The sequence below is a fragment of the Seriola dumerili genome, unplaced genomic scaffold (genome assembly GCF_002260705.1).
Source record: "Seriola dumerili isolate Sdu_G_001 unplaced genomic scaffold, Sdu_1.0 BDQW01000134.1, whole genome shotgun sequence".
Lineage (NCBI taxonomy): Eukaryota > Metazoa > Chordata > Actinopteri > Carangiformes > Carangidae > Seriola > Seriola dumerili.
In genome coordinates, this window is record NW_019174389.1 from 1,314,959 (window position 1) to 1,341,594 (window position 26,636).

At 42.5% G+C, this 26,636-nt stretch overlaps 1 protein-coding gene across 2 annotated transcripts; it reads left to right on the forward strand.

Moving 5' to 3' along the window:
- Nucleotides 1–1,732: 1,732 nt before the first annotated feature.
- On the forward strand, nt 1,733–26,222 carry LOC111224422 (T-lymphoma invasion and metastasis-inducing protein 1-like). Of its 2 annotated transcripts, XM_022748894.1 has the most exons (25): nt 1,733–2,644; nt 3,650–4,106; nt 4,530–4,702; nt 4,958–5,182; nt 6,723–6,908; nt 8,371–8,517; nt 8,662–8,736; nt 9,204–9,374; nt 9,631–9,735; nt 10,209–10,290; nt 10,621–10,707; nt 11,509–11,721; nt 12,320–12,420; nt 17,802–17,987; nt 19,221–19,289; nt 19,634–19,759; nt 19,879–19,987; nt 20,731–20,910; nt 21,022–21,140; nt 21,228–21,336; nt 21,513–21,571; nt 21,797–21,902; nt 22,034–22,121; nt 22,274–22,446; nt 24,546–26,222. In XM_022748894.1, exons 1-25 carry the CDS (start codon nt 1,733–1,735, stop codon nt 25,073–25,075), a joined length of 4,788 nt encoding a protein of 1,595 aa, XP_022604615.1. In that variant the 3' UTR covers nt 25,076–26,222. The 2 variants fall into 2 exon arrangements, with proteins under 2 accessions (XP_022604615.1, XP_022604616.1); XM_022748895.1 differs by lacking the exons at nt 1,733–2,644; nt 3,650–4,106; nt 4,530–4,702; ... (8 more) ...; nt 11,509–11,721; nt 12,320–12,420 and adding an exon at nt 15,029–15,141.
- The last annotated feature ends 414 nt before the right edge of the window (nt 26,223–26,636 follow it).

Genomic DNA, 26,636 nt, shown 5'->3' on the forward strand with positions numbered 1-26,636 from the left:
CTGGAAGTAGCCCTCGGTGTAATGTCTGTGCTAGCATTTTGTGAGCGTGTGAGCATTTTGTCGCTTTGTGAATCTCGTTTCCTGTAATGAGGGCGGTGGCATTTTCATAGTTCTGCTTCAAGTCTCCTTTTCTTCTCTCTTATTTTCCTCTACCCAATAGGACTGAATGAAGCAGGCAATAAACTGCGGTGTTTTATTAAAAATAAATGGACTTCCATCAGCATCAAACATTATGCATTGCAGTACCAGTGAGGGGTGATGAGTGAGCAAAAAGAAGAGGGGAAAGGGAGCTACATAAGGTAGAAAAAAACAGGGTCAGCTCCGGTTTACGTAACGCCCCTCTTCACAGTAAGCCTGAGTGCATGCAGCAGCAGAAGGCGTCAGAGACACATGCAAAAACATTGCACCCCCCCCCCCCCCCCCCCCCAAAGGGTCTGTCCGGAAAGGAGGGGCAGTGCACATCAGGAGGAACAACAGCCACAATGTGGTTAGTTAATCTTCTGTCCCATCTGTTGATGGTCCCAGGCATGGAACAAGACCTTTTTTTTTTTTTTTGCAGCAGGCTATCCAGCCTAAGGGCAGGTAGATGGAGTCCAAATGTGCATTATGGTGAAAACTTATGAGCCCCCTCCCCTCCTGCTACCGGTCCTCTCTAATGCAGGAGGTAGTGCCTGAGAACAGACAATACTACATGGATGGTTCACTTCAGCTCTGAATAAGTCATGTTCACTCAGGCTGTCACGGAGTTCATATTGTCATTACATCCCCTCCACTTCACACAGCCCCAGTGCATGTTGAAAGCGGCAGAGTGGATCACTTCCTCTGTCACACTGAGGGTGGTGTTCACTGAGCTAGCTTGACCAAAACTGGCTGTTTTTTTTTTTTTTTTTTTTTTTTTTTTTTATTAGGATAGATTTCTGAAGCAGCACCACAATAAACCAGGTTCCAGTTACAATTGCCCCACTGTTTCGCTTTCCTTATTTCAACTCTTCAATGAGCATCAGGCTTTTTAAGGGGAAAGTCTGTGCAGCACTTGGCACAATCACAGGCTCATTTTTGATCGGTGAAACAAAGTGATTTAAATACGAAGGCATATGACGTGTCCATCATACGCTCTTGAAGCAGTGATCACACGGTGATCTTTTCATCTCAGTATCGGGGAGGTTGTTTCTTGAATTCTCATCTTAGATCCAGTTGATGAATGCTGAAACTTGCTTTAATTTGACTGATCTCTGTATCTTGCTCATACATTCAAGCTGATTACACTCTGTGAATCTCTCTGTACAGGGATCTTGGGCAAAAAAACAAACAACTCTAACTTTCTGTAAAACTTTTTTTTCAGTATTACATAACAGCCCGAGCAGATGCATAAAAATTACAGTGTTTACATATCCGTTCTTAGGTGCAGATTTCTTGAAATACAAGCCAGTATTAAACGATATACTTCATTTGAGGCACACTTGGCACAATTTTATATGATTTCTCACCTTGATGTCTTTTGTCTTCAGAGGTTTGTGGATTGTACCAGCGGCTCAAGGACCAAACTGTCTGAAGATCCAGTGACAAACAAAATGCCAGAAAAATCATTACGACCTTGCAGGTAGGCTAACATACAGACACAAATCTGTCATTTCATATCTGACACGTGTCAATTATAAATGATACATTAAGTTCCTGTATTGGTTTGGACTTAATTCAAGCTGTATGTCCTCTTCTGTTCAGCGTCTGAATCATGGGAAATGTCGAGAGCCAGAATGGGGACCATGGCCTCTACGGAAACGAGCGTGGCTATTTGTCACGTAAGCACATGTCTCGGTCTCTCCGCATCTCCAACAAGCAGTCCAGACGCTCTCGACATGCTTCATCAGGGAAAATAGAGCACAGGAACTCTGAGACGAGCACACGCTCAAGTAGCACCCCCAGCATCCCACAATCCCTGGCTGACAATGGCCTGGAACCCTTCAATGAGACAAATATCCTCCCAGACTTTGGAAGCCCCATTTGGGTGGATCGTGTGGCCATGAATCTGCGGCCCGTGTCCTTTCACAATGACCTGGCCAATCCCTCAGTGCACATGAATACAATGCACATAACCCTACCTGGCCCCACCGCAGAGGAGGTGCAGGACGAAGACGTGTACACGGGCGAGGTAACGTATCTCCAGAAAACCCGGGACGGCACCAAGGAGACCATCAGCTTCAAGAAGAAAAGGTCTAAGTCTGCAGACATGTGGCGGGAGGACAGCCTGGAGTTCTCCCTGTCAGACCTCAGCCAAGAGCACCTGACCAGCACAGAGGAAATTATAGACGCCACCAACGAGAGAGACTTCACTGACTGCGAAGGCCACCTGCAGTGCAGCCCCACAGACTCCACTGACAGGGCAAACTCCCTGGATGAGCTGTACAGTCAGAAGAATCCTGCCCGCAGGCAACCCCATGGCCGCTATGCCAAGTGGCACGATGCCAACAGGGCTATCAGGGAGGGCGAGGATGATAAGATGCTCTCCCCATCAGAGGAGGATGGGAACACTTACGGTGCATTTACTCTTCCCTGCCGGCGCTCCCACTGCCTGTCCGAAGGCCTGAGCAGTCACCAGGCCGCCATGTGTGCCAGTATGCAGGGCAGGAGGGCGCAGACTATACAGGTAAGATGTCGAGCGTCTTCACATCGCGCTGATCTTTCACAACACTAATTTAGCACAAATGAAAATGTTGCGCAGTTCATAGAAAATGGTCCATCCATGAATATGTACACAACATATCTGTTTGATATCCTCTTACGTTAGTGAAATGTCAGTCCTGAACTGTTGAAGCGGTGTCACGGCCCTTTTGTGCACAGAGTATGAAAAGCTGTACAGAATCTTAATGCAGTGGCATCACCAATAAGACAGCACCCCTCATTCACCCCCACCCCTCCCCATTGTATCTGAGCGTTTCCTCTGCTGCATTCAACTCACAGATAATAAGCTGCTGAAACAGATTAAGTGTAGAAAGAAATCTTGTGTCAGGGGAGCGATGTGTTGTTTCCTGATGAAACTGTTGTTTTTCTCAGGAGAGGAGACTGTGATGACGGGAGGGGTGGTGGGGGGGGGGGGGCTTAAAGTCACTCCCTGTTTGAAATGCCTCAGTCTTTTGTTATGATAATGAGGGGAGGCCTGCGGAAGAGTGTAACAGTAAAACGTGTATGGTGGCCCTGTCACTGCGGGGTACCGTCAGCCCTGGTGAATGGAGCTCTGGAGCGCATGATTGGGTCATGTGACCAGATGGAGATACTGAGCTCGGTGTAACCCCCTTCATCTCCCAGGAGCCTTTGGCCATGTGGGTAGGAGAGGGCAGACCCTGCGGTGCCACAGGGAGGGCAGGCTGCACTCACACAGCACTAGACGCTTTGCAGTGAGTAATTAATTTTGAGGAGAGCTTCAGGATTAAGCAACCCATGGACTCTCGTTAGGCCTCTGCAGTCAGTTTTTGCAACATGTTTGCTTTACAGGAATGGCTCTGTCTCTGTAGATACGGGATAAAGCCACTGAGATGGATGGCTTAGTTGTCAGTCAGGGTAGGAACTGTTGTTGACTGGCTGCCTTGTTAGTGATGAGGAAAACGTGGCTGCCATGCCGTCTCACCTGTCTTGCGCTTCTGCCACGACGCAGGATGTCACAGCCGGGGAGGGCAGCGAGTACGAGGACAGTGGCATCGACGGGGTGACGGTGGAGGCAGAGCACCAGTCCAGACGCTACAAGACCATGTCGGCCTCCTTCTCCGTGTGCTCGGTGCACGGCAGGAGCATGTTCGCCGGCAGCGACAGCGGCAGCAGCAGTGGTGGCGGGGCCAGCGAGTGTGTGCAGGGTGTGTACGAGAACTTTCGTCAGGAACTGGAGATGAGCTCCTGTCAGACGGAGAGCCTGGAGGAAGCCGGGTCCGCCTTAAGTGATGAGCAGAGCACTATGAGCTCCGCCTACCAGTCCGACCCGTTGCTCAGTGTCACCCAGGGGATGGTGCGCAAAGCTGGCAGGCTTGCCGTCAAGAACTTCCTCGTACATAAGAAGAACAAGAAAGTGGAGTCGGCCACGAGGCGCAAGTGGAAGAGTTACTGGGTTTCCCTGAAAGGTTTGTTATACCCTTAATGTGTGCATAACATTTACACTGTATTCCATAATCTCAGTGTCAGTACGGTTCAGTCAACACTGCATGCTATAATGATGTTTAGGTTCTGCTGATATATAGTAACCTATGAAGAAATACTTCAAATGTCATCTACTTCAACTGAGCTCATGAAACCAGGCTTTAATTCAAGCAGGATACAAACCCCATCACTACATTTTACTTGAAATCAAATCGGTACCGTAATGATCATGGTGCCTATTTTTCTGGCAAGTCAGCCATGCTGCACTTCTTAATGTTGGCCACTGGAGAGCAGAATTAAATTGCTTGAGCAGATCTGGCTTTAAAAAGTAAAATCAGAATCATTGTTATTCTCTCCAGCGAGCATCTGTGTTGTCGAGAAATAAATAGATTGTTGTGCATTTCCAGGTTGCACTCTGTTCTTCTATGAGACTGATGGCCGTTCAGGGATCGACAACAACAGTATTCCCAAACATGCCATCTGGGTAGAGAACAGTATTGTCCAGGCTGTACCAGAGCATCCCAAAAAGGACTTTGTGTTCTGTCTTAGCAACTCCCTGGGAGATGCTTTTCTGTTCCAGGTAAGAGAATTAAATCTTAAATGTCATCTGATTTCTAAGTGAGTGAACACTCTCCCGTGGGCAAACATTACCTTGACCCATATGTTCTCTGTTTTCTCTCCTTTCATGCTCTTTGAAATTCTCATGTGCTCTTATAATTAGCAGTGAACTGAGACAGGAATAGCAAATAAAGAGCTTTTTATTTTGAATGTCAAGGAGCTGATGTGCAGGTGTTTAACCTCTGACCTTCTCTTGTCTCATTGTTCCCCGGCACAGACCTGCAGCCAGACAGAGCTGGAGAACTGGATCACAGCCATCCACTCAGCATGTGCCACCGCCGTTGCCCGCCAGCACCACAGAGAGGACACGGTGCGGCTGCTTCGTGCCGAGATCAAGAAGCTGGAGCAGAAGATCGACATGGACGAGAAGATGAAGAAGATGGGAGACATGCAACTGTCTGCCGTCACCGACACCAAGAAGAGGAAGACGATCCTGGATCAAGTAGGTTTTATTCTCCTTTCTCGCAGAGTTCCCACGTGTCAGGTGATTGTGTGGGATTTTGACAAGTATTATCCTGATTGGAAGAGTCTCCAAATTTGACTGGTTCTCTGAAGACGTCCGGGAATATCAAGATATCGAGCAAACTTCGAAAATCACGTCACAGAAGTATATTAAAAGATGTTTCCTTTTCTCTTTTTAACAGCATTTTAAAATTTAACTGCCATCTGACTGCTGGCTACATTCACATTTTCCTCTTCCTGCTCCTAATTCAACATTATAAAAACCAATTTATTTTGAAAGAGTAATGTCCGAACATTAAATTTGAAGTTCAGGGCAATAAACAACATTTATTAAGAACGTCACATGTATCTGGATAACTTCAAATACTGAAATAAAATATAATACAGACACAAAATGGGCAGAGCAGCTTCATCAAATGTGAAAAAAACCCAGAATACATTCAGATCAGTTTAGATCAGATTAGTTTAGATCATACTTATGGGACAGTATGAAAGTACCGCTGGTATTGGGACTATTTTTCTCCAATGTAGTCCTAGTTTTAGTGCAAACCAACCTATTTACCCATTTAAAACTTATCTGAGCTGATGAGCAACTTAAAAAGCCACAAAGGAATGATAAAAGGGTAACGGACAAGCTTTGACAGTCTCAGATTTTAATAGAGTAGCAGATACACTCATGGAGTATCACATCAACACAAGAGCTCTTGTCCTCAACCTCCTGCTACTTTTGTGACTGACACTTAACTAGCAAACTGCTGTAGTACCTAAGATGTTTTTCACTCATCCTGATCCATGGCTGTAGTATCACACATGATTAGGTATTTCAATATCAGTATCCATCCCCAAGGTGTTCTAATGCAAGAAATAGGAGATGGAGAAAGAAGGGGGGGGGGCATGAGGGGATTAAGTAACAGATCTCGGATGCTACACACCTATCAGCCACCATACTGCTTTTTGTTTAGTATAAACATGGTATGCAGTTGGCACCCCTGGATAACCTGCCATTCTCTCAATTAATTGCAAAGCTCATATTGTCTTTAATAGGTCTGTTTACAGAGAAGGGAGATCAAATGGCCTTTGTTTGGTCAGTTAGGTAGTGCCTGGTTCTGTTTGGCAGTGTCAGGTTTCACATTGTGCCGAGCTGAATGGATATAGGCCTGCTCCTTAGAAAGCTGAAACACTCCCAGCCTCTATCTGCCAGTGGAATGTGCAGTATTGTCTCTTTCTTGTCTCTGGGCTACTTGGCAGTGATACAGAGCCCTCCGCCATGGCGCTGGCCGCCTCTTCGAAACATCAGCGCAGGACCGTGACTGGGAGGGGACGCCCCAGTGAATAATCACAATGTCCTGCTCTACTGCCCCAGTAAACATCAAACCATTAGGCAGAGAGGGTACAGATTGGCAAAACTTTGAGCAAACTGGTAACGGAGCTTCTGGGGGAAATCTTGGTCCGAAGTTGACAAGCAAGAGCCTTGATGAACAGTTAATTGGATGAATTCTTGTGTCCCTCTCACCCTGCAGATCTTCCTGTGGGAGCAGAACCTGGAGCAGTTTCACATGGATCTATTCCGCTTCAGGTGCTACCTGGCCAGCCTGCAGGGAGGAGAGCTGCCTAACCCCAAACGCCTCCTGGCCTTTGCCTCTCGTCCCACCAAGCTAGCAATGGGCCGACTGGGTATATTCTCAGTCTCTTCCTTCCACGCACTGGTAAATATCACCTCTTTATTTCTTCATGTTTATTAAATGCCCTTATTTAATCTGTTTTTTTATAAAGCATGCTCATGATACGCTTTTATATAACATCTTAGGTTTGATTTCATGTATTTACATTTTACATTTTTATGCATTTAGCTGGAGCCTTAACAAATGAGACTTGAAATCATTGACTATTTGAGGGATCAATGTCTAGCTCAAGTATACTTCAGCAACTCAAACTGTAGCTGTTGCAGAGATTAAACCTGTAACCTTTTGGTGTAGGATGATCTTTTCTCAACACTATGTTGTCCTTTTTATAGAGGTTCCTTCCACTGTAAGCAGAGTAAAATACTACATCTCCCTCAAAATACACATTGGCACCATTTAGTACACCTGGTGACTCTGCAGGCAGGGCAATTGATTCCAGAAACTAAAGTGTGTGTGTGCGTGTGTGTGTGTGTGTGTGTGTGTGTGTGTGTGTGTGTGTGTAGCCACTTTTTTCCCACAATGACTACTATTTTGGAGCAGGGCACATGTTTGGGAGATTTCAGTTCAGTTTTGGCCTCCCACTGCTGCACTAGGGTTATGCACTTCACTGCTAAAAGCACTGGTAGTACAGGAAAACATCTATTTGATTTTTATAGACGTGTTTGCAGATCAGTGAGGTACTCTTTTTTTTTTTTTATTTTATTTTCCCCTCACCACCAACGCAGTGCCGCGGAGCAAGTGGGTGTTTGAGCTGCGAGATAGCAGGGTGGGATGTCTAACAAAAGACACTTTTTAACACCTCTGTCCTGCTCTTATTTTTATCTTTCCTACACTTTTATTCCACTATAATTTGCTCATCTCCACTTCCATGAATATGTGTTTCAGCACAACACAGTCCAAAAAAAAAAGAAGCAAAATAAGTGTCTTGTTTAAGTTCAGAGCGTGCTTGCTCCTACATGCACAGAGCAGTTTTAATGCCTGCTTCAGCACATTTTTAAAAGACCTTTCACTTTTGCGTCCTCACAGATGAGTAACCTAGAAACGCCAGGTTGTGTAAAAATCTGCATGAGCCCAGTGCTCATGTGTGAAATAGACACGACAGTTCTATATTTGGATGTAAAGTATTTATTACAGTAAGGCACATGTGACCCCTTTTCCTCATTTTATTTAACCAGGTTGGTTAGTTATGCTCAAGTTCTTAAAGCAACGGCCTGGTGAAATGCTCCTTGATCATTTTTTTTTCTCGTGGAAAACTTACTGATAATGAATATTTTTATAATACCTTTTGTCATATGTGCTAATACTTTCTGCACAGTTTAAACATAATTTTCTTGTTCCTGTGATTTAGTTTTTTGTTGTTGGCTTTTCCTTTTATGGCCCCATTTTACCAATGTTTGCAGAATGTGATGTGACGTGAGGTCAAACAGATTGTAGTCTGTGTCATTTGCTGTGTTTGAGCCCCGACTGAGCTGCTATATTTTTACAGGTGGCAGCTCGCACAGAGACCGGAGTGAGACGGCGAACACAGGCCATGTCTCGCTCCTGCAGCAAGCGCAAGAGCAGGTTCTCCTCCCTCTGGGGTCTGGACACTACCTCAAAGAAAAAGACAAAAGCCCATCCCACTATCAACCAGGTCTGTGAAGTCTTCCATTCTCTTTCAGACAGTTCATTTTTCAGTCAAAAGAAATGCTTTGCTCTTTTTGCCTTTTCTTTAAGCATTTATCCCCCGCAATTCTGCTTGAGTTGTGACCACTTGATCTTCTCTTTGTCTCTGCAGGTCTTTGCTGATGGTGAAGAGCCATTAAAAAAGCCCATAGATGGCATATATGTTGATCCTGCTAAGGAACACAGGGTAAGGTGGAGTCATTCATTCTGTGTTCAGATGTTTGACAGTGGGGTGTAGATCAAGCATGACTGGGAACTTAATCAACGAAATCTTTAGCCAACATTGACGTCAGTGAAATATCAGCCCTCTATGTATCCCGAATAAGCAGCAGAGCAGAGTCCCAGCTATAACAGCCGCTCAGGCACATTAGAAATTGTAATTTTTCTTTCATTCCTTTAAAGGCAATGTGCAGTGATGTACTATGGTCCTTGAAAAAAGTATTGCAACTGCTCTGTGGGTTTATTGATGGTAGCCATTTAGATGGGGAAGTACTGGAGACAGAGATTATAGTTTGGAAGAGATTAAAACATAACGGTGTAATTATCAATCATTTTAATCAAATCAAACTTTGCAGTAAAACATGTTTACATAGTAAAAATGAATCTGCTCTGTAGTATCAGACTGAATAAGACTTTTAATGTCTCTGTTCAAAGAAAGGTGAGGAGGGAACTGTGAAAAGCCTTCCACGGCCCAGCACGGAGAGTGACATCTGGGTCCCTGACCACCTCACCCCCTCCTGGGTGTGTCTGCCAAATGACCAGCCGGTGCTTACCATCATCCAACCAGGAGAGTCGGCGCTGTGCGTTCTGGAAACCATCTGCAAGGTAACAGCGCCCAGAGTCAAATGACCTGCGCTGACCTATGGTTCAGGTTTCATTCCAGTCGTGTTTGCATGACAAACGCATAAAGATACATGCACCTGTGCCTGCCATGACATTACTTACCTAAGATAAATAGCAGTTTTGCAGAGTCAGAAAGATTAGGAAAAACATGTCTGACATTGTAATGGAAGAATATCAGGTATCTCAGTGCTTTGCTGGGTAAAAACCCTCTTTCTGTCTCTTTGCCCTCATTCCACAGGCTCACCAGCTCGATCCCACCAAGCACTACCTGCGACTCAAATTCCTTATCGAAAACCAAGTGCAATTCTACATTCCTAAACCAGAGGAGGATGTGTGCGACTTGGTATGTAACTACCTGCTTGAGCATGATCTTGTTCTCCTTCTTCGCTAGGCTGTTTAAGATTATAAAGGTCAAGAAACAGATTTAAAGAAATGCCAGTAATTGCACTGGAATGTGCGAGGAATCCCAGTATGCAGAACACCACAGACACGACAGCATCCAATGTTGTGAATTATTAATAGTTTTTATACTGCTGTCCTCTTGATTTCATGTTTTCTCCAGGCAAACCCCATGCCCCGAAACATAAATCTATTCATGGAAAGCCTTAATAAAAATATCTGTAGTGACTTTTGTATTTATATCATGTAATCACGACATGGACCATTCCCGCACACAGACTCTGCTGGAGCTGCTTTGTCTAAGAATACGGAAAATTAACATGCTGTTTCCGTGCTTTCAATAACCCACCCACCAGAATATGAAAAAAGTAGGCTGTTGTTTTCAGGATTTATATAACTTCTTTTTGTTCTTCACAGCTTTACAAAGAAATTGAGCTCTGCTCCAAAATAACGAAAGTAGTCCAGTTTGACAGAGATGAATCCTGCATGATTGGCTACGGTAGGAACCATTTTCAATTCTCCTGTGTAGTTTCATTCAGATTGATGATTATTATAATTGATGAAGCTATGATTTTTGTTTTCAGTTAAGATGCTGTAATGAGGTCAATGTCAAAGATTTTGTATGTAGTGCTTTTTTGGGTGTAATAATTGCTTTTCTTTGACCTATACATAACCTTTTTTTTTTTTTTTCCAAACCATTCGCATTTGTACTGCACAAATCCCCCTGATGTGTTTTATATAAGAGTCCCCCCTCTCGCTCTCTCTCTCTCTCTCTCTCTCTCTCTCTCCTCTTCTTCTCGCCTCTCTGCCTCTCCTTCCCCTCCTCCAGGTTTCTCCATTTCAGTGGTGGAGGAGGACGGAGTACAGCAGCTCTACATCACTGATGTGAAGGCGGGTGGATTAGCCTTCGCCAAAGGTTCATTACCCTTCATTTCTATCAAATGAACTCCCTTCAAAGATGCTCAATCTGCTTCTACACTGATGAGTTACTGCTAGAGAAAAAAAGAATCTGGGGTGCATTGGCCATTTTCCCGCTCTTTACATGCATTTTCAAAATGGAGCATTTCTCTCTCGAGGTCAATGCGCATTTTTTTTTTTTTTACAGTTTCTCTTCAGGAATGCATTAGTGCATGTTTATTCAATAGGCAGGGAAAGTTTCAGAGAACACAGCAGTTCTCAGGGGATTTGATTACTATAATCATAACCACACTGCCTCTCACTGGCCTTTGTGAAGGATGATGCTGAGTAGGACACCTCACCGCAGCTTTTTCACATTGGTACCCATGCTACATAGTTAAACTCAAAAGGTTGAGTGAGGTGGGAATATGCTGGAGTTGATCACAGTGCAGGCAGAGCACATGCAGTAAAGCTGTGCAGCAGACAGCCAGATATTTGTGCTGGCCTAGTGGCTTTCATAGGGCATAGATTCTGGGTCATGCTTGTGGGTCTTAAAGGCAAAGAAAATATAAATGATCTGCAACTAACTGTCTCCAAAATTGAATAGTTTGTCTTGTTTTTTTTTGTTTTTGTTTTTTTTTTTACAATATGTCATCTCATCATCTCAATTTGGAGTTTATTGGTTCGTTAATCAATGCTGAAAATGAGCTAGATTGTTGTTACCATCTCGTATTAGGGGAAATAGGAAATGTTTATCTAGTGCATTGAGGCGTGACAGGCAGCAAATTGAATCAAAGCTAATGGCGTTCCCATTCTGCAGGTCTAAATGCAGGAGATGAAATACTCCAGCTGAACGGAAAAGACTCCCACAGTCTTAACTTCTCCGACATGAAGGCAGCATTCTCTCAAGCATCGCTGGCTTTGACGGTCAACACCCTGCCTTCTGTGGACCGCCGCCAGCTGTGCTACGTGCCGCCGCGCCGCTCAGATGCAGAGGAAGATCTCTACACTGACATCTTCTCCCAGAGTCAAGGTGAGCCCCACATCCAAATGCAGACATCTGTCTTAATGTTTTGTTTCCCTCACCAATTTAAAGCTGCAAACTTGGCGCATTCACAGCAGAGTTTACTGAAGAGCTTAACCTCAGAATGCCATTTCCCAGAAATCATGTACATTGTATTAACACCCTCAGTTGCTTGTTGTCTGGTCATGTTTGCCAACGCACAGTGATTACCCACCTGTAATCACTTCATACCAAAGGATGCTAAATGAACGAGAAAGACAAAATTAGACAGATCTCAAGCTCAGATTTTTTTTTTTTTCTTTGCCTCTGAGAAGAAACGATTTCTTGCCAGTGTCCTTAGAGACACCTGTTTCATTTATGCAAACACGGTGAATCTACAGGGTCTTAATTAGGGAGGACAGGCGGCTCTCAGCTGTGGGTTGCAGCCTCATTTTGTGGAGTAGACTGATAAAGTCAGCACCTTTTGCACAAGTCTTAAATCTTAAATAATAAAAACGACAAGGCAAGTGCAGATTTCTCATGTATTTTACACAGTGCTTGTGAAAATATATTCATGTAATTTCAAAGGAAAATGATGCTCATGCACGTCTGTTTTTGTTTGTTGCAGAGGAGATCCTGGACGACGGGGTGGGACTGTTGCTGGAGAGCTCGGGAGACAGCCTGGACGACGACTCTGAGATCTTCAGTGAGTTTGATGAGTGCAGAAAGGTAAGGGCACCGCTTCATTATTAATTTGCGGGGTCTTGATTTAATATCACCACAGACAATATCTGACAGCACATCTTTCATGTGTGCTGGCTCCTCTGCTTGTTCCCCGCTCTTGTCCTCCGCAGCAATCCCCCTCAACTCTGTTATTATGAAAATAGCAGTGAAGAACGTTTTGCTTCACCACAGTTTGAAGCACCATCTGTTACTGCCTCGTTTTATCTTGTTCGGGAAAGCAGAGCGGTGTCCGTGTTTATACTATCCAGGTGTTAACCCCATGCTTCTCGAAACAAACTCTATATTAGGTTTGTCTTTTTCTTTCTCGGCAAACACCTGTTTTAACCGAACGTAGATATTAATGCACACCTACATTGCTGAATGAAGTGTATCCTATGCATTAGAGACTCATGGCGAGATGATGCATTCACTTGAACGTAACTGCTAAGTGAGGGGTGCTTTGATTAAGCTTGCATTCTAATTGCTTGATTGTGTCTGGTGATTAGGATCAGGTAATGAATGGCGATGCATTCATTTTAACTCTAAATGAACATAGAGACACAAATTACAAAAGGCAGCACAGAGCAAGACTGGTAAGACAAGCAAAAATGTCACAATCTCAAAGGCCTACATTTTGCTATTGAAGTGCTTTGGCTAACAAGATGACTAATTCTCCTTATGCTGTGTAAAATAAGAGCGTCAGAGTAAAATGAGATTAAATCAGCGGTATTCAAAGCACAACTCCGCTCCTGCTCATGAAAGGATGGTGTCTGTCTTCTTCTACATTAGTTCATCTCTTATCAAAACACTTAATTACTCCATTCTTCATTGTACCAACTGGAGTGGAGGGCTCATTGGAAGAAATCCAAGGATCAGTGTGAGATCCTCAGTCATCCCACTTGCTATTCAGATTGTGGACTGGACATATTACTGCTATTTTTTTTTTTTTTATTTTTTTTTTTTAACCAGCTCTCTCCTTAATTCCACCATTTAACTCCTCTCGTTTAATAAACAGCAATTAATCAAATATCGTACCAGCTCTGGTTAATTACCTGTGTAATGATTAATAATAATAATGATAATTATACTATGGATGGGAGCAAAATAAAATCTATGTAGCTATAGTATTCCAGCATAGTGGTGGTTTTAGGTGGTGTTCTGTTAAGTTGTGCCTTTTGTCTCTTTCAACTCCTTTCTCTTTGAGGCTATATGTTTGAAGATAAAACATTAAGTTACAGGCTTCCTTTGTATTTGTGTAGCACTGAAAGTATTTGATGAATCTGGATCGGTGATGACGTAAGACTTTGTATCTGAAATGTGGTAATGATGTCTGGATTTGCACCAGCAGCTCTCTAACCGAACAAAATGGTACAAATGTTTGCCAACTGATCCGCTCTTTGGCTGTCCTTGATAAGAGTACGCCCTGATGACCGTGTACCTCTAGAACTTTTTGTTCTAATGCACTATGCACTAAGAGGCAAAAAAAATCTATCGTAATATTACTGTCATTGACATAGTAGGGAAAAAGCAAAACCAATTAGCATTACAGCCTTCATTCCTCTGTGTCTGGGCCCCTTTTTGCTCTGGGATTTATTTAGCTGGTCACATTGTTTAGTCGTCAGGCATTCGTGCCAAACATTCAGAGCAAGTGCTTCTTCCCAGACTCACCATCTGGACTTGAACCAACCACAGTGAGAACTTCACATTGAAGAGGCAATGATACCAATTTCTCCACTAGCTGTAGACTTTAGCCTGCAGTGCAGTTGCAAGATATTTTGTGATCTGAACAGTCATAACTGCACTTTGCTGTACACTACCAATTTCAGTCTCTCAAACATACAAATATGTTCTCTTTTGTCATGGAGCTTTTTGAATTCTGGGAAAAGTAGGAAATTGGTAACTGTAGCACAATGGATATGTCTGCGGGTGTATTTTTTTTTTTTTATCCTTTACTGATCAGAACAAGGATATTTTCCAAGCTTGTGGAATTATCACAGCACCACACACCTCCTTTGATTTACTTATTATTAACTGCATTTTGGCATGCCTCATCATTTCCCGCTCTCCATTTTCTTCCTGCAAAGCCTCCCACGCCAGTTGTTCCTGTTTTTTAGTTGCTGCTCCCCCTCTCCCCATCAGTCTCTCCCTATTCCTCAATTTCTGCATTTATATTCTACTGCGGTGTGGCTCACCCAGCCAATCCTGCTCCACCGCAACCTTGAGGAGGAGACTCCTTCCCTTCCCTGCTCCTTTGCTCTCAAGACTCATTTACAATGCTGCCGGAGTTGGCCAGATCTTCACACTCATGCTGTGTGTCTGAGTTGTGTAAGCCTGTAAAGAAGAGAGAGAGAGAGAGAGAGAGAGGGAGGGAGACAGAGGAAACAGCAGAGTATCAGTGACAGAACTACAGCAGACTCGGAGGGTGAAAAGAAGGGGAGTTGGAAGGCTGTAAGTGCTGGTGGGCGGAGAGGAGGAGGCAGAGCAGCTTCACTCATCCTTCATCACAAGCACCACAGCACCTTCTTTTTTTAAAAAAAAAAAAAACAAAAACCAGAAATGTGTTGGAGAGGCGCAGTGTAGACTTGACTCTTTCCAAAGCCTGGAGTCTCTTCCTCTCTGGCACTTGAACTAACGCTGACTGTCCACCTGCGCCCGGCTATGTCCGTGCTGAAGTGGAGCAAGCACAGCAAGCGCTCCTCAGACTCCATCCATGACATGCTTCATCTGGTGAGATTCCTTCCTTGTGTCACTTTTCTGTACCTGGTGAGTTGTTGTTGCTGCTGCTGCTGCTGCTGCTGCTGTGATAGACGCTGAGCTGCTGCTGTTGTTGTTTTACTCCACTGAGGGTAAACCACCTTTTCCTTCTCTGCGTTTGTTTCACACCTCCTCTTGGCTGCTCCAGACAGACAACAGGAAGCTGTGAGTCACCGTTTGTGTCGCAGAGTTGCCCCATAATCACTGGAGTGCTCCACAGGATGCCAAAATAAAACGCTGCATGTAGGCACTGAGTCTCTGCAGATCTGACCCCAGATGTCTTTTGACAAACTGGCCTGACCGTTGTTGCAGCGACTGTTGCAGAGTTTTCTCTCTGGGCACCCCAAGCTATGATCTCAGGCTTATCATAGTTTCAGAGAGCAGACGTGCAGTCTTCTTCCTACTCCATCATCAGTGCTTTTATGCTTCGAAACTGTTTTTAATCTATATTTCATTTGCTACGGGAAATGCTCCTCTCAGCCCCTCTTATCTACATATTGTTCTTTTCATGTGATATTGAAGGCTTTGATCCCCCCGCCCCCTTCTCTGTTCTTTCTCTTCCCTCTGCCATGTCATGACTGTCCATGCAACCAAAGCTGCCATGGTGTTAATTAGCCTAGTGAAGACTATGACTGGACTGTGACTGTCTTACTGGGCTCTGTAAAATTAGAGGAGCTCAGTTGATTAAATGGGCAGGAATCAGCTTTATAAATTCATACTTTTCTCTTTTTCTTTGCATGATTCTTCTTTTTGTATGGCTTGAAAACTTGATGTGCGATGCTATTGAGTGTGTCTTTGTAACTTCTTTGCTTTCATACTACAATTGAACTTCATTTTGGGTTGGATATCTAGTATCTCATCACATCAGTAAAATGCAGCACATGTGGCACAGAGTGAAACTGTTGATGTCTTCTTGTAGATGCTACTGAAGCAGAACTCAGTTGATCTTCCTTTGACAGGTTCTCTCATGCTACTGGATCCCACACATGATGAGCACTAGATTTATGAACAAAGGGATGTTTCCGGCGTTGACCTTTGCCAGGCATTTTGACTTGTTAAAACCACTCTCTACATCCACTTGGTTTTGGAAATAATGATTGCTTATATTCACATCCTGTGTTTTATTTTAACACCATTTAATAGGCATAAACAACATCAAAGTTGGCAGCAGGTTTCACCAAGCCACTTTCACTGCAGACATTGCAAAATTAACACCAGTGTATTGGTGTAAATTGCATTTGCAACATCGTCATGTACGGGCATTATTGCTCCCAGTTCATCTGCTGATCTGGGAGCTGCCTGATTATTTTTGGGAACATTGTCACAAAGGGACAAAGGGCTGTCGTGCCTCACATATGAATGTGTCTGTCTGATTGGGTAACAATGCTGCTAACCATTGTCATTTTCAAAATCTGCATGAGAAGATGCGTGACTGTCATTTGATAGCGCAGTGTTCTTCCTTTGTTCTATACTTTCGCATTTCAATTTTTCATATCATATTTAGTATGATGGAAAAAGCACATCTAACCTGTGGTTGTTTCTACCTATCATCTACTTTATGGTAAATTTTGGTTGTCTGTGTGCATCTGTCTGTATGCCACAGTGAAATGAGCTACTCAGTTTTGTATTTGCACTTCTCTTTATGCACAGTAATATCTAATATGAAAAACACCAAGTTGTTTTGAAGCCCTGTAGACTGTTGATGGACCAGGAGATCTGATCTTAATTAAGATTATTTTTTTTATCTAAGAAAGAATAATGTTCTATCTTCTCCAGCTGTGTGGAGGCTATATTATTATTCTTTCCCAGAGGAGCTTGTAGGTGTGACAGGATAAATTGCTTCTGTCTGGCCTATAAAAACCCTTATATTACCAACTAGAGACCTCTCAGCTCTCCATTATGCACTCCTATCTGCTAGTGGTTCCTCTTATAGGGCCATAACTGCTAATTCCCAGTGACTTTCTCAATTAATCTTTATGCATCATCTGCTGTAAAGTAACAAAATCTATTAAATACTTTTCTCATAAAACAAAATGAGGATGTGATGGGTGTGAATAGAGTTCTCTTTTGTGTTTGTATTGATGTAAAAAAGCCAAAATACTCTTGTTGTTACGGCTGGTGAGGCTGTAGTCTTTTGCTAACAAAGTAGACTGTATTACTTCAGCCATGCAGGCTGGTTCTGAGTGGGGTCTATTTTTGTCCAAAATGATAGTCTAATGCACATCAGGGCTGGTCTCCACGGCAACCCATACTGTATGTGGACAGACAGGGTTGTGTGTATATTTTGATTCTGTGAAAGAGATGAATCATTACACCACTGATCTGTCAGTAGGAGGAAAACACCAGGGAAAAGAGGGATATGAGTGAAGGAGAGGGAGGCGGAGAGTCATTGTTATGACAGACTGAAAATAGACCAAATTAGTGCAAATGATTTTTTTTTTTTTTAAGAGCTGCCTCTCTGCCTCTTTCCAGGCTCACTCTCTGCACAGTCATGAACCTGTGCACATCAGCAAGTGGAAAGTGACAGCTGCAAGTTAATATTTGGATATGATGATTTCAAGTTGGAGTTGCGTAATTTAATCAAATTTTTCCTCAACACTCTCCTTCCCCTTTTCCATTTTTTTTTTCTGCAGAGTACAGAGCAGGTCGCTGCTTTCTGTCGCAGTCTCCATGACATGAATCCCTCGGAGTGTGTGTCCTCTTCGCCTAGCCCGGACTCGCCCTTCCCACCTCCTGCAACTCCCCGGCAGCTCTCCGATGCCGACAAGCTCCGCAAAGTCATCTGTGAGCTCGTGGAGACCGAACGCACCTATGTCAAAGTCAGTATCACTCATCTTACTTAAAGAGGCAGATGGTCTTTGTGAGGGTGCCTGTGTTCCTTCTGTCCATCGATCTATGTATCTGTCTGCCTCGGGTTGTGTTAGCCCTACGCATTACCTATTCCACATGTCCAATCCATATTTATCTCGGTGTCCCAGGAGACCTAAGGGGACACAGCTGTGCCCTTGCCTGGATATTGCCTAATCTTTTTCTGCCCGATTAGGAAATGTGGCTCCGTGCAATAACTGGGTTATAGAGGCCATATAATGGGATAATGTCAAGGCTATCTAAAATGTTATACCTCATTACAGGGGGCATGTATGTACTTATTATAGAAATCGCAAAATGTGCATGATTGATGGTGGATTTTGTTGTGGAATTGGGCCATTTGTTCCAATTACCTCAAGACATGTGGGCGCATTTTATGTGTCTGTGCAATTTGCAGTAGTGGCACTTGCAGTTCAATTGCTAAAGTAATGTAGGGACAGACAAAATTCTCAAAACACTAAAAGAAGGAGGATTTTAACTCCTATAACTATGTAACTATGGGTAAATGCCGACTACTGTAAACTACATACCTATCATATCCTTGCTGATTAGTTCCAGCTTGTGACCAATGTTGGTGATGCGTTTGTTTTTGGCATACGTTCTGATTTATTTTTTTGAGACCAGACCTTTTTAAATTTTTTAAAATATTTCTTTTTTTAACCAATTGGGGCCTCAAGTGTCTCATGTTACTTATATTTGTTTGATTTTAAACTTGTGATGTGATGTTTATATTATTTGTCTATTTTATTTTACCTTCTTAAAGAGAATTATTATTAAACTGACAATACAAAAAATGACGTGTAAATTGCAGTTCATTGTTTTGATAGACCACCAACCATCCTTCTTTAGAGAAGTTACATGGTCTGTTTTTCAACTTTTTGAAAGAGCTGCTTAATTAATCACATGGGCTTTCTACAGTTCAGCTAAGGTATCTGTTGCCACAGTCATTTATTTAATTGGGTTTCCATATAGCTCCCTTCCCTTTAAAGTGCATGCAGAGATGCATCCACCAGCTCCTCTGTCTTTGATCTTTGAGGGACTCTCAGACTATCTCTGTACCTTAAATTACTGTTTTGTTGTGAGAAATATTTAAGCCTGTTGTAAAGCTGCATGTTTTTCATGTGTGTATTCCACAAAATGACATGGGCAACCTTGATTCACACATATTCCACATTGTCTTGCAGGATCTCAATTGCCTCATTGGGAGATATTTAACCCCACTGCAGAAAGAGACCTTTCTCACTCAGGATGAGGTATGTCTAATTTTCCCCATGAGCCTTTGAGGGGTAGTTGGCTTTTAAATGCCACAACTGTTGAAATGTTATAAGAAAAGTGGGTTACATAATCAAATGAAGAGTAACCGTGTACGAGGATAACAGGGGTGGATGATGAGAGAGAGAGGGGGAGGTTTGTAAGTGCATGTTTTACATGCACTTGAGATTCAACAATAATGAGATTCATTTGGATGTAATAAATTTTGAGCATTTCCATGCTCTAACTATAGCAAGGGGCCAGTATTGGATGTACCACATGAGGAGAGACATTTTACTTAACACTGTAGTTATTTTGACTTTGCTCAAATGCTCTTCTCCTCCAGCTGGATGTACTGTTTGGGAACTTGCCGGAAATGGTGGAGTTCCAAGTTGAGTTTCTCAAGACCCTGGAGGATGGGACCAGACTGGTTCCAGATCTGGAGAAGCTGGAGAGAGTGGATCAGTTTAAGGTATTCTCTCCTTGTTTGTGAAACATACACCAAAAGATATGACCAGCAACAAGCACTTCAAAAACACCCATAAACTTTTTTTTTTTTTTTTAACTACTGGTTGGGTAATCTCTTCACAGAAAATCCTCTTCTCCCTGGGAGGCTCTTTCCTGTACTATGCAGACCGTTTTAAAATCTACAGTGCTTTCTGCGCCAGCCACACCAAAGTCCCCAAGGTCCTCGTAAAGGGTGAGTAAATGTGCTCTTGGGTTGACATTCTTTCTTGGCTCAAAGGAGAGCATGTATTTATCCATCAACCATCTGCCATATCCTGCGAGGCTCCATAAATCTGCTGTGCGGAGTTGTCAGCCAGACAGTTGTCCATTTGACCTCTGCATACTTTCAAGCTGGTGGCTCCCAGGGCGAAAAAAGCTCTGCAACATTGAATGATATATATATAATGAGCAGTGTTGAACAGCTTGTTCTCAGCCTAGTACACCCACTCGCATTAACACTAAAGTGGATGTCTTTGTTTGCTGCATTTACATTCAATGACTCAACTAGTTATTGGCTATTATGAGTTTGCTGAGGTGTTACTTGGGTAAAGCTGTTTCTGAAGCAGTAAACAGATTATTCCTGCCCACTTGTGATTGGCTGCTCTTAGATGAAATGATTAGTCTATAAAAAGCATGAAACGGTCTCGGCTATAGATCATTTCTAATGCATCACAAAGTAAAATATAAACACTAACTGCCTCTGAGTTTCAAGATCAACATGTTTACAGCACAGTAACCTGGGTAATATCAGGCCAAACAAATTAAGCCAGTTTCAAATGAGAAGAGTACAAGCTTTATTATTAGAAATTACAGACCATAAACAAAACTTCTTGAGTAAACAACTAGTAGAATAATCTGTGCATGCAAACACATCAATTATGAAAAAAATTAGATGTGTGGATGAGTTGCATTAAATGTTCTTTATTGGTCATTCAGCCAAAACAGACCCCGATTTCAAGGCCTTCCTGGATGAGCGCAACCCCAAGCAGCAGCACTCTTCCACCCTTGAGTCATACCTAATCAAACCCATCCAGAGGGTGCTGAAGTATCCCCTCCTGCTGAAGGAGCTTTACTCGCTCACAGACCCAGACAGTGAGGAGCACTACCACCTGGATGGTAAGACTCATGCCACATGGCTGTGTGAGAAGACTAAATCATTTTGACAGGAGAGAACCTGGGTGAATACATGCAGTCACAACAATTCAACTTTAACCACATTGTCTGCAGTTGCCATGAAAGCCATGAACAAAGTCGCCAGCCACATCAATGAGATGCAGAAGATCCACGAGGAGTTTGGAGCCGTGTTCGATCAGCTTATCACTGAGCAGACCGGGGAAAAGAAAGAGGTAGGTTGGACAAAAGTGGCTTGGCTCAGTTCTGTTTACTGAAGCATACATGTGGAGTGACTGCGGGTATTTTGTTGATTTTGCCAGGTTGCTGATCTGTCCATGGGTGACCTGCTACTCCACACCAGCGTGACCTGGATCAACCCTCCTGCCTCCTTAGGAAAATGGAAGAAAGAGCCCCAGATGGCTACATTTGGTTTGTCACGATTTTCTGCCATGATTATGTAACGAGCATGACTTTAAGTATTCATATATATTGTCCTCCTACATAAAATAATCACTACTGTTTACTCAATTATACATTTAAATTTGACAACTTTTGTAACACTTTCAGTGATAACTGATGTGTTTTTTTCCCCCATTGCTTTTTAGTGTTCAAAACCGCAGTGGTCTTTGTATGCAAGGATGGGTCCAAGCAAAAAAAGAAAATGGTAAGATTTTCACACAAGCCATCAGCAGCACCCAAGTCCATTTAAAATGTAACCCATTTTATTACATTATTGTAAATTTACTTTGCACATGTGCTATTTTCAGAATCAGCCCATTGGGTCACCTGTAAAGGAAGCCTTAGAGCTGATTATATCTAGGTGCATCTCATTTCACAAGCATATTTCTATAGGGGAAATAAACTGGACTTTTTATTATTATTATTGTAGGGTGGCTCCCATCGAGTCTCTGTATCTTCAGATGAAAAAGACCCTTTCCGATTTCGTCACATGATCCCTACTGATGCCCTTCAAGTCAGATCCTTGTCCAATACAGGTAAGAGACTCAGTAAATAAAATACGGTATTGAAATATGTTGTCTTCTCCCAAATCCTGGAATTCAGTTTAGAAAATCTTTCCAGAGTGCGCTGTGCATTAAATCACGTGAATTGTTGATTTCCCCTTCAGATGGCGAGGGCTCTGCTGTGTGTGAAATTGTCCACACAAAGTCAGAGTCGGAGGGAAGGCCAGAGAGGGCATTTCAGCTGTGCTGTAGGTGAGGATCTATACTAATGGAAGTTGAATTCCACTGCAGATTGAAGCTTTTGTGCCTCTGAAAGTCCTGTGTCCTTTTGTGCATCTGAAAGCCCTGTGTGCTGCTATCTACAGAGTGACAAACTGATAATGCGCCCCTTCCATCTCTTGCAGCTCTCCAGAAAGTAGAAAAGACTTTCTGAAGACAGTCCATTCCATCTTGAGGGAAAAGCACCGCCGACAGCTCCTGAAAACGGAGAGTTTACCCCTCAACCAGCAGTATGTGCCCTTTGGAGGAAAGCGTCTCTGTGCCCTGAAGGGAGCCCGTCCCGCCATAAATAGAGCAGGTAAATGCCAGTCTGTGGCTGTATTCACCCTACAGCTCAAAGTGTCCCAATTTTGAGTTTGTTCCTGACACAGATAGGATGCTTTGGTGTAGTGTGAACTGAAAAAAAAAGCATAAAATCAGAGCTTTCCTTTTCTGGTTTCAGCCACATTCATACTTTTAATTAATATGTGGAGACATACAATATTGTAATATTGTTTTTTTTTTTTTTATAGAAAAGGTAACATAATAGACTGTTTGAGTTGCTTGGTTTTGGCAGATCAGATTTTTCAAAACACTTTTTGTATTTTGTATGTAGTAGGATATTGTAATACTCAACCCTGTCAAGGCAGGACAACCTTTGTTGCAATCTATTAAAATGTGCTTTACATCAGTATTGCTCATTGTTGGTTAATTAGTGAATAAGGTTTTTATTCCTCTAGTGCTAAGAAAAAATATATATATATACAGTGCTTTGAAAAAGTATTTGCCCCCTTACAGATTTCTTTTGTTTTTGCTTTTTTGTCACACTTACATGTTTCAGATCATCAAACAAATTTTAATATCAGACAAAGATAACCTGAGAAAATACAAAATGCAGTTTTGAAATGATGATTTAATTTATTAAGGGAAAAAAAGCTATCCAAACCAACCTGGCCCTATGTGAAAAAGTAATTGCCGCCTAAACCTAATAACTGGTTGTGCCACGCTTGGCGGCAACAACTGCAATCAAGTGTTTGTGTTAACTGGCAATGAGTCTTTCACATTGCTGTGGAGGAATTTTGGCCCACTCTTCTTTGCAGAATTGTTTTAATTCAGCCACATTGGAGGGTTTTTGAGCATGAACGGCCTGTTTAAGGTCATGCCACAGCATCTCAATTGGATTTAAGTCTGGACTTTGACTAGGCCACGCCAAAACTTTCATTTTGTTTTTTTTGAGCCATTCAGAGGTGGACTTGCTGGGGTGCTTCGAATCATTGTCCTGCTGCATAACCCAAGTGCGCTTAAGCTTAAGGTCACGAACTGATGGATTTTCTGGTAGAGAGCAGAATTCATGGTTCCATCAATTACGGCAAGTCGTCCAGGTCCTGAAGCAGCAAAGCAGCCCCAGACCATCACCCTACCTCCACGTTTGACTGTCGGTATGATGTTCTTTTTCTGAAATGCTGTGTTAGTTTTACGCCAGATGTAACAGGACGCACACCTTCCAAAAAGTTCCACTTTTGTCTTGTCAGTCCACAGAATATTTCCCCAAAAGTCTTGGGGATCATCAAGATGTTTTATGGCAAATGTGAGATGGGCCTTTGTGTTCTTTTTGGTCAGCAGTGGTTTTTGCCCAGTCTCTTTCTTATTGTTGAATCATGAACACTGACCTTAACTGAGGCAAGTGAGGCCTGCAGTGCTTTAGATGCTGTTCTGGGTTCTTTTGCGACCTCCTGGATGAGTTGTCGATGCGCTCTTGGAGTAATTTTGGTAGGCCGGCCACTCCTGGGAAGGTTCACCACTGTTCCATGTTTTCTCCATTTGTGGATAATGGCTCTCACTGTGGTTCGCTGGAGTCCCAAAGCCTTAGAAATGGCTTTGTAACCCTTTCCAGACTGATAGATGTCATTGACTTTGTTTCTTATCTGTTCTTGAATTTCTTTGGATTGGGGCATGATGTGTTGCTTTTTGAGATCTTTTAGCTCACTTCATGTTGTCAGACAGGTTCTATTTAAGTGATTTCTTGATTCTACAGGTCTGGCAGTAACCAGGCCTGGGTGGAGCTAGTGAAATTGAACTCAGCTTTCCAAAAAATGTGGTTAATCACAGTTAATTCATGATTTAACAAGGGGGGGCAATTACTTTTTCACATAGGGCCAGGTTGGTTTGGATAGCTTTTTTCCCTTAATAAATGAAATCATCATTTAAAAACTGCTTTTTGTATTTACTCAGGTTATCTTTGTCTGATATTAAAATTAGTTTGATGATCTGAAACATTTAAGTGTGACAAAAAAGCAAAAACTAAAATCTGAAAGGAGCCAATACGTTTTTACAGCACTGTATATTACCAAAATCCAAAGTAATGCCCTGAAAGTATTAGTCATTTGTATTAAGTTTTTGATCTTGTGTTTTTTGCAGCATCCGCCCCAACCAGGACTCTAGGCCGGCGAAAGCTTGTGCGCAACCGCTTCACGATCGACACCGACATCGTTTTTGATGGCGAACCTGAACAAGACCTCACTTCACCACAAGAATCTGACTCGAATCGGCTGCAGCTGGAAGACAAACCAGATCAGCAGCAGCAGTCTGAGTTGGCAGGTGACACAGACCGCTGGGTGGAAGAACAGTTCGACCTAGAGGAATACGAGGACCAGGAAGAAGTGAAGGAGACAGACATCCTGAGTGACGACGATGACGAGTTCTGTCAGACACCCAGAGCGCCATCTGCTGAGGCTGACCTAGAGGCCCCTGTCATGGCTTTGTCCTTGGAGGGTGAGGAAACGGAAGAATGCAAGAGCCTTAAGTCCCCCATAGCCAGTGAGACACATGATGAAAAGCTGGTCAACAGGGAGAAGCAGAGCGCCGTGGACGATCAAAAGCAAACGGAGAAGGATGAGGTTTGGGTACGAAGGGAGCAATCGGGTTCATCCCCAGACTGTGGCACATAAAAAGCTGAAGAGGACAGGCAGACAGCAAATGTTTTATCAGCTTTACATGAGCTCCATAAAGATCAAGTCATCAGTCTTCAACAAACAATGCATGGGCATTGACGTATATCACACAGCTAGTAGAAGATATATCCTTCCTTACCTTACTTTTGCTGACTGCTTTTTGTACAGGTAAGATCATCAGTGGAGCAATACAGGAATCCAGAATGAGGGAGCTCTATCCCAAATCAAATGCTGTTACATATAAGTCAAGCGTAAGCTTTGAGAGATGAACTGGTACAATCATGGAATCTAATCAACTGCTTTGATTTGGCATGGTTTGCACATTTGGGCAGCATTCTATAGTCCTGCCTGCTGTTGCCAAATTTGGGTATTGTAAGAACATTAATAATTGTTTTGTCTGTGTGACTCAGAGATATTATCATAGTTAAGGGCTGTATATTATTTGTCCTTAAAGAAATAGAATAAATAAATGCAAAGGACAGTCTTGTCATGCATCATTTACTGTACTTGTACATTTTCACATGAATATACACTGACATGTTTTGGGAGCAGATTTCCTGGTTATGTATAATATATGATTTTGACCACTTGTTTTATGGACTTAAAGCTATCTTTCTAGCCTGGAAAATATTTTTGTTGGATCTCTTGTTACAGTTAATAGTGGAATTATGTAATAGCCCCCATGTCACAGAGGCTAGGGATTGTAATTTGTTTTAACTTAACATAATCCTGTTTTACTTGAATTTGCATTTGCTGTTTCATGTCTTTTTATTTACTGTGAAACCATTGTTTTGTTTTTTTCTTTTTTGCTCTTCAGTATTGCCATTCAAAGAACACCCAGCATTATATTAATTCTTAACATTTCACGTGCACACTCTGTATTGTAGAGACTTTGCACATCAGCTACTTTTGAAAGGTCTTTTGAGTTCAAAAAGATTGTTCACTGGTAATGGATTACAAAGCAATGTTTTTTATTTAATTTATTCATATGTAAATTAATTTGTTAGCATAACGACATAAGTAATCTTTTTTTTTTCACAAAGAAAGTCCAAATTTGCTCAAGCAATCAAGGGGAAAGACAGTATGCCTACAGAGAGAAAGAAGTCATACTTGTAAACAACTCATTGTGCTACTAAGACTGCATTTTTATTACTGTGTGTATATAGAAAAATGTATTGATATCATAATAAATACAGTTGTTTCCTACTTATAACTCAAAGCTCATCTCTGTATTGATTCATTGGTTTGTGTAGTTTTACTCAACAGCCTCACTTATTCCCTGCAGCTCTGCAGTTATCATCCCTGTAAAACAACTTTGTGAAGTGAGAAAAACGCATAAATGCCTGATATGCTCCGACCCACCTTCAGAAGTCATTATGAGCCACTTTGTGTGTTGGCAAGCCACGGCTGATTAAATGTCTGAATGATGGTGAAGAAGCTCAAACCCCTATTATCACAAAAAGGATGAAGGATTGTCCGCAGTAAATTGGGGGAAAAAGTCGTTCTCAGGCATACAGTAAAAAGCTGGGAAATGTTCAAAAACGTTATAGTAGTAAAA

Coding starts and splice junctions, on each gene's coding strand:
- LOC111224422 (XM_022748894.1), top strand. CDS start 1,733: ATGGGAAATGTCGAGAGCCAGAATGGGGACCATGGCCTCTACGGAAAC. Junction 5,183..6,722: donor GGAAGACGATCCTGGATCAA/GTAGGTTTTATT, acceptor CTCACCCTGCAG/ATCTTCCTGTGGGAGCAGAA. Junction 9,736..10,208: donor AGGAGGATGTGTGCGACTTG/GTATGTAACTAC, acceptor TGTTCTTCACAG/CTTTACAAAGAAATTGAGCT.